This window comes from Bison bison, unplaced genomic scaffold (assembly GCF_000754665.1).
Source record: "Bison bison bison isolate TAMUID 2011002044 unplaced genomic scaffold, Bison_UMD1.0 scf7180017864037, whole genome shotgun sequence".
Classification (NCBI taxonomy): Eukaryota; Metazoa; Chordata; class Mammalia; order Artiodactyla; family Bovidae; genus Bison; species Bison bison.
The window spans coordinates 9,299,386-9,307,649 of NW_011494609.1; the positions used below are offsets into that span (position 1 = coordinate 9,299,386).

At 55.5% G+C, this 8,264-nt stretch overlaps 1 protein-coding gene across 1 annotated transcript in view; it reads left to right on the top strand.

Moving 5' to 3' along the window:
* Positions 1–8,264, top strand: part of PRDM15 (PR domain containing 15) — a 53,016-nt gene that overhangs the window by 40,330 nt on the left and 4,422 nt on the right. Inside the window, 5 exon segments of the mRNA XM_010834938.1 lie at positions 113–244; positions 1,546–1,629; positions 1,971–2,146; positions 6,252–6,332; positions 7,823–8,032. Of these exon segments, the coding sequence (XP_010833240.1) occupies positions 113–244; positions 1,546–1,629; positions 1,971–2,146; positions 6,252–6,332; positions 7,823–8,032 (683 nt within the window).

Here is an 8,264-nt window from a genome sequence, read left to right on the forward strand (position 1 = left end):
CGGGGCGGGGGATGAGCAGGGTGTGGGGGGCAGGCGTGGGCACTGGGGGCAGGGTGTGGGGTGTGGCATGGGCGGCTCCCGAGGTGGGGCGCCAACCCGCCCTGTCCCGCAGGCATGAAGACCAAGCACGCGCTGCGCCACCACATGAAGCTGCACAAGGGCATCAAGGAGTACGAGTGCAGGGAGTGCCACCGCAAGTTCGCGCAGAAGGTCAACATGCTCAAGCACTATAAGCGGCACACGGGTGAGTCCGTGGTGCTCGGGTGCAGAGGCACCAGCCCGCTGGTGAGGAACAGCTCGAGCAGAGCCGCCGCTGCTCCGCGGGTCTCTAGCTCCCAACAGGCCCCTGGCTCTCTGGTCGAGCTTTAGGAAACTGGATAAGCTCCCCCATCCCTGCAGCAAGCCCCCTGCGTCCCCCAAACACACAGGTCCTGGTTACCGCCCTTGATGCCTTCAGTGCCCTTCCCTCCCACTCAGCCAGGAGAAACCATCGGACAAAGACCTGGCATGTGTGTGTGCATGATCGTCATGTCATCTGGACAGGAGACTGGACCCCTTAAGTGTCTATCAGCAGGGCAGAGGCTGAATTGTGTGTCCACCTTAAAGGACAGTGCATCCTTCAAGTGATGAGATATGCGTGTTAACTTTCATCAACATTCACGAGCTCATTTCTTATAAACAGTTGTCTATGGGTAAATGTGTATATAAGACAGAATCAGATCGACAGCAGAATGAGAGACAGTCTTCCCAGGGTGGTGGAGCTGTGTGTGAAGTTAGCAGGAGCATCTGGTTGGTTCATATTCTCTCTAAAATGGACTTGAGTCTTGCTACTGCCTGGCCCAGCTGTGTGCCCACCTCTCTCACTGCCCCCAGGGCCGGCCAGGCCACCACACAGGTCTGCTTTGGGTCCCCCTGGAATGCCAGCCCCCAGGGCACTGGGCTTTCACAAAAGCATGCGGCTCTCCTTTTCCTGGGGGAGGCCATCCGTTTCTTGCTTCCCCTTTTCTGGGAAGCACTCGCCTCCTGGGACTGGGTCCTGCGCCTCCTTGGGGGTCTCACAACTCTCCACCCACTGGGGTGTAGTGGCCTCTGTTGGTCTCGCCTCCAGGAGCCACGTGAACATGGGATCCCGAGTACCAGGGGCCCAGCAAATACAGGACCGAGATAAGCAGGCTTGAAAGTCACTTGCCGTGCTTTACATTTAGGGCAAATGTTCATCTAAGAGGCAGAGGGCCCACCTTTTTTGTCAGCTTGGGGAATGCAACGGTCTGACGGCTTGATGCTTCCATGTTACCAGGTTGCAGGCGGGCAGGGTGACCACCCCAGCCCAAGTCACTGATCTGAACACTCAGACACCTGCAGTAGGATGGTTTTCAAGCCACAGTTTGCAGGTTGAATGGGGGAATGAAGGCTTACTGTCACCTCTGGGTAACTTAGCAGCCCCCACAGCCTTTACAAATACAGAAACGTGTCATGGACAAGACTGATGCTGTATACAGTTAGAACACTCGAGAAACGTGATGTTAAATGTGCCTTTTCCTGCAGGGATTAAAGATTTCATGTGCGAACTGTGTGGAAAAACATTCAGTGAGAGAAACACGATGGAGACACACAAGCTCATCCACACGGGTGAGCTGGGAGTGCCTGGGGACCATCCGGCCGGCTGCCATGGTTTCTGCTGGGGCCGTCTGGGCGTGCAGGGTGTGGAGAGCTTGGCTGTGAGGCTCTATGTGGACTTTTTCAGAATATCTGACACTTTTGTGCCTTAATGAAGCCCCTTCCCCCCTAAAATTCAGCCACAAAACTTTTGAATATTCATGCTCGCATTTTCAGATGTTGATTGAAGCATTCCTGGGTGGGAGGAGGGTCTTTCCAAGGCCTGACCTCGGGGTGGGTGACTGGGTCGGCGACCTAGAGGCTGACCCCCTCACCACCCACGCTCGTCTCTCCCTCCCCATGCGCCCGCGCAGTGGGCAAGCAGTGGACGTGCTCCGTGTGTGACAAGAAGTACGTCACCGAGTACATGCTGCAGAAGCACGTGCAGCTCACCCACGACAAGGTGGAGGCGCAGAGCTGCCAGCTGTGTGGGACTAAGGTGTCCACCAGGGCCTCCATGAGCAGACACATGCGGCGCAAGCACCCTGAGGTGAGCATGCGCCGGGCGGGGCTGCCCACTCTACATCCCCTCCCCCGTGCGAGCCCGGCACCTCTGTCCTCGGCCCGCTGACTTCCCCCGCTCCGAGATCCCACCACGCAGGGTCACCACCCCGGGATTCCTGGAGGCAGGGCTGGGGTCCGACGCTCCCCTCTGCCTGCGGGTAGGAGGCACCGAATGGATGAGTGAATAGAAGAGCCCCAAGTGGTCTTTTGCTGAAGTAATCAATTACTCCCTCCCTGGAATTATAGCAGGACAGGGGTGCTACCCTCCCTCTCCCCCATTCCTCCCTTTAGAGTAGCTAAAAAATGCAGAACTAGGGGCTCTGCATGGTGTTGGGGGCTGCTTAGAAGGTGGCCCTGAGGATTGAGATGGAGAAAGTGTACCCAGGAAGGTAGGTGGACCCTGACACCCAGAAGCCGGTGCTCAAGGCAGGTCCAGGGCATTGAATAAGTCATTCTGTTTGAAAAGACAGTAAACTGAAAACAAAACTAGAGGCTTTATAAGCACGAAAGCAGTGAAAATTTTGAACAAACGATTTGACTAAGTAAGCAACATAACAAGTAGAGTTTCTGGGGGTCAAGAGAACACGCAAAGGGAAAACTGAAAAATGGGTCAGTATAGTTAACAGACGGAGAAGGCAATGGCACCCCGCTCCAGTACTCTTGCCTGGAAAATCCCATGGACGGAGGAGCCTGGGGTCGCTAAGAGTCGGACACGACTGAGCGACTTCACTTTCACTTTTCACTTTCATGCATTGGAGAAGGAAATGGCAACCCACTCTAGTGTTCTTGCCTGGAGAATCCCAGGGATGGGGGAGCCTGGTGGGCTGCCGTCTATGGGGTCTCACAGAGTCGGACACGACTGAAGTGACTTAGCAGCAGCAGTTAACAAATACTGGCTGTTAATGGTAAAGATAGCACGCCTTCCACGAGAATAACAGAGAACCCACTGTGTCTGGGGAGAGGAGATTCACTAAAGGAAGTACATGTGGTTGAGACACGAGAGAAAGCCTTTAACAGTAGAAGGTGGCATGCTTCCTCCGTGGAATTAGGGGAGGTTCTGGGATTCAGAATGACTGGGATTGCACCCAATTCCAGGACTGGAAGCTCAGAGGTTAAAGCATCTGCCTGCAGTGCGGGAGACCAGGGTTCGATCCCTGGGTTGGAAAGATCCTCTGGAGAAGGAAATGGCACCCCACTCCAGCACTCTTGCCTAGAAAATCCCATGGACAGAGGAGCCTGGTAGGCTACAGACCATGGGGTCGCAAAGAGTCGGACACAACTGAGCGACTTCACTTTCACTTTCCAGGGCATGCACAGTTGCATGTCCTCCTGAGGGTAGTGTGACATCTCCCCAATGCTTTAATAAATGACTGTGTGGACCCCTGAGTGTCCAGTAAGAGGAATGCCGCTGTTAGTGGTAGCTCAGCGATGTGCGTGACTGTGATGTGTTTGCAGAGAGTTCTGCGTAAGATTGTGAATGCGCATTGTAAGAAAGCAGCGTGCACCTTGCATAGACTACAGGTGTACCCACAGCGTGTCGTTCACATTGTATATTTACAGATACTCACCTGTGTAATATAAACCATGTGAAACAAGAAAGGGGGAAGCATTGTACTGTGGTCTTCTGGCACCGAAGTTTTGGTTATTTCTTACCTTTATAGTTTTCTGTTTCAAAGAATCGCCTCTGATGAACATGGGTTACTTTTGCAATTATAAGAGCACCTTCTGCTTCATTTGGCTGATGAGTTCGTCTTTTTCTCCCATCACCTCGCCATGTCCTCCACAGCCCGTGCAGATCCATGACCCATGGACCCCAGGCTCTTTCCGCTTAGCATGAGGAACTGGGATTCCACCAGCTTTGCTCCCCTCACTCCAGCCTTTTTCGCCTAGTGGCCTGCTGGCGTCTCCACCTAGAGAAACAAAGTTGGGAGCAGGAGCCTGGTGTGTCAGCATCCATCCGGCTGCCCAGTGTCAGTGGGGCCCCCTCTAGGTGTTGGGGTCCAGGGCAGATGCTGCAGGCTCCCCCGGGGGCTCGTGGTGGGTGGGAGTGAGTGATTTCTCGGCACATGGGTGTCTGTAGCTCCGTGCACTAACGGTGTGCACGGTGGGTTTTGCCCATGGCATGTGTGATGTGTGCTGCTGGGTGCAGGGCCCTTGCGGACACGGAGCAGCTCAGCAGACGTTTTCCTCTGGTTAACGATCGCTTGTCTCATCGCTCCATCTGCATGGCCACCTCTTAGCACCTCTTGTCAAGCCCACCATGCTGGGCTGCAGAGTACTCTGGAGGGGCCCCCAGCAGGCTCGGGCTCCACTGTGGGGGCTCTCTTCTCACTCCCTTCTGTCTCAGGCACTTTCAGCCTCTCTCCCCTGGGCTGCTTTCCTTCGATCCTTTGATGTTTCTCTGTTGTTTCCTTCTGTGTGTTCAGACAAATAGTTAAGTGCCTGCAGGGATCAGCGCTGGTGACCAGCTGGACCGGGGGTGCCCCATCCTCTTGGACCTGATGGTCTAGGGTGGTAGATGGAAGGAGGGGAAGGATGCAGACACGTCACACAGAGGAGAGCAGAGGGAATGGGGGAAATGTCCCCAGACTGCAGGAGTGACGCCGGGGAGGCTCTGCTGCAGTGAGGGCACCACGCGCGGCCAGGCTGTGCAGGGCGGGGGTGCTGTGCAGGGCGGGGGTGCTCCGCAGTGGTGCTGGGCACAGACTCGGGCGTGGGGGTCTGGTGAAGGCTGGCCTGCGTGTTAGGGTGTTAAGTATAAGCTGCTTTCACAAACTCAGGATCTTTAAGAATTCATGCTATTTTGTGACTCCACTCATGGTCTTCCCTCTGCTTTGAATGAATGTTACATTGAGGAAAATTCAAACACAAAAAGTGCTTTTCACGTGTGGTCTAATCTCCTAACAGAGTACAGTCAACAGGTGCTGCTGTGGTGGTTCTCTCTGGCTTCCGGATGGTGTGACTAGGACACTGATGATGTCGTTGGTGATGGAGGTGGTGGTGGCAGTGATGGGGTGGTGATGGTGACGGAGGTGGTGTGGTGGGAGAGAACAGTCAGTGGCCTCCAGCTGCTCTGACTCAGCTTTGCAGCCTCAGTCACACTTGGGTTCTCACCACCATGTCAGCATTTCTATTGAAACACACATAACCGCCTCGCTGGCCACCCTTTCAGAGGGTGCCCTGTCCTGGATGGTCTTGGATCCTAAGCCCAGAAATACAGTGGTCTGTCATCTTTCTTAAATAAGCCACACCCATGATATATAGCCTATAGTTTTGTTCTTAATTTAGTTTGGAACAAAAATGGAAAGATGCTTGCAAAGCCATTTGACTGCAGAGCCATTTGGACAGACTGCCGTGCTTTCCCTGGTTGCATTTCGTTTTTCCACGGCCACCTCCGTCCCTCAGCGACTCCCCATCACAGCCTCCCCCCGAAGGTCCTACGTGCTCTGTGCACCACCTGTGACTTGTTCAGTTAGGTGACCACAGTCACCTGTGTAGCCAGTGTCAGCGGGGTGTGGACCAGGTTTGGGGTGAGGGGGGAACCATGTAAAGCTCGAGCGTGTGTTCCAGTGTAAGGGTCTGCCTCCTGCTGAGGACAGGCCGGTGTGGCTCATGGGGGCTGCGGGTGGGGGGGGGCGCAGCTGGGAAATTAAGGTGTGTCACGTGGACACGTCTCCCTCTTGGTAACTCGTTATAGGATGGGTTTGCTGTAATGTGTCTTATCCCGCTCTGCTCTTAGTGAGAGATACTGAGATTGAGTGAGGATGCACTTCCTCAGAGAGTGGACGGCGTGGACAGGAAGGGAAGCAGGGCCTCCACCGGGGCAGTAGATGGTGCGATGACGCACGGATGGCCGAGGGGACACCCCCGTGTGTCGGAACGCGGTGGACACTTGAGGAGAGGGGGCCTGGGAGGAGGGAAGGAGAGCCGGGCAGGACTCTGGATCCCAGGCTTCTGAGTGCTGAGCAGGGCCGGTGGGCACGTGGGGGCCTGTGAGGGAGATAGCCCAGCGGCCGTGTGTCTGGCCCCACTTTCCTGGGCTGGCCTTCAGGTGCCGTGTCCTGGGCTCACGGCCCTGCGCCCACTCCTAGGTCCTGGCCGTGAGGATTGATGACCTGGACCACCTCCCGGAGACCACCACCATCGACGCCTCCTCCATCGGCATCGTCCAGGTGAGCGCGGAGCACGCGGGGCAGGGCGTCTCACCCGAGGAGCCCAGCAGGTGTCAGGAGCAGCCCTTGGGGCAACCCCTACGTGTCACACTCATTTCCCTCTCTTCTGTTAATTGGTCGTCACCCCAGGAGCCTTCTAGTTTCTGTGAACATTTCTAGAATTTCAGTTTTCTGAAAACAGATGTGTGTCTTTTTAGAGAATAGATTGTTTATTAAGACTGAGTTCCCCCAGAGAAAACAGTAAAGTGTGTGTGTGTGTGTGTGCACGCGCATGCACGCACGTGCAGAGAGAACTAGATTTATTTTAAGGAGTTGGCTCACTTAGTTGTGGGTCTGGCAGGTCCAGAATCTGCCGGGAGGGCCGGAGGCTGGACACCCAAGAGGAGCTGATGCTGGAGGCAGAATTCCCTCGTCTTCTGGGAACTTTGTCGGCTCTCAGGGTCTTCACCTGATTGGTCCAGGCCCACCCACGTTCAGAAGGTGCTGTTTTACTCAGCACCTACTGGCTTCAGTGTTGATCACATCTGAAAAACACCTTCAGGACAGCATCTGGACTGGTGTTGGGCCACATGACTGGGCGCCCCAAACTAGCAAAGGGATGCTTTAGTTAACCATCACAAGTATCACCCAGAAGAGCAAAATAACCTTAAACAAATTATGTGAACTTTCAAAAGGAATTTGTAGTCAGTACCTTGATATAAAGGCTTTCTCTTATTTTGAAGGGAACATTTCGCGCTCAGTCACTTTAAAATCGCGTTTATCCCTCTCTGTTTTGCAGCAGAGCTTTGAGCCCAGTGCTCAGTGGCTGGGTTGCGCTAAACAGCCAGGCCTAAGACCCATGACCACGTCCGCCCCTGACATGGGCAGCCCCTCGTGGCCATGTCCTGACAGGCCTCCTTGGGGTCTGTCTGCCACTGGGTGAGGCCACACCTCATGGGATGGCGCCGAGGACAGGACGGGTGGTGGGTGACCGAGGCGGAGAGCCTTGCGGGCCACCACTGCCCAGCGGCCTCTGTGATCCTGGGCTGGGCCAGCTGTGGGTCAGCAGGAGGGAAAGAAGTATGCCGGGCACCCATCTGCGGTCACCATTACTGCTGGGTCCTTATTTGCTATCCCTAAAAACCATGACCACACGGTTCTTGCAGTCAGACTCATCCTTGATCCAAGATTGTGTCTACAGTGAACCTATGTCAGTCTGGGGCAGAGAGCCTGATGTGAAAGCCTTTGTAGCCTCAGGCAGAGCTCAACAGGGCTGAAACAAGGGCTCAAAACCTGTTTGCACAGATATTTCTATTTCAGCACCAAGTATGACTTCTATCCAACTTTCCTCACTTTAAAGAAAAGCAGCAGAGACCAGCGGGAACTTGCTGCCATCCCTAGATGTGCACATTAGCAGATGGGCCTGGTCACCTGGTGTCTGGAGATGGTGCCAGGCCGCCTCAGGGGCACAACGCACTGACCTGTCATTGTCTCACCTTCTGTTCGTGCAGCCTGAGCTGAGTCTGGAGCAGGAGGAGCTGGCTGAAGGGAAGCACGTGAAAGCCACCAGGAGAGCTCCCAAGAGGAAGCAGAAGCCGGAGGAGGAGGCCGGGGCCACGGGCCCTGAGGATGCCGCCTTCAGCGAGTTCTCGGAGAAGGAGGGCTCGTTCTCGGGCGGTGTCGGGGACGAGACGGACTCGGCCGTGCAGAGCATCCAGCAGGTGGCGCTTGTGCGGAGTCTGGCCCGGGTGTGGGGGGCCGGCCTGGTACCCTTCTCCCCATGGGGACTTGGACCCTGACCGCCGTCAGCCTGTGCCCCGTTTCCCAGTGCAGACCCAGAGGTCACCACCATCGTGGTGAAAAGCAGGCGTACCCCCACGGTTGGGAACTGGCTGGGACCAGTTGGGGGAGGTCCTCAGGGGCCTGAGTGTGCTGGTCAGGCGGGGGGACCCG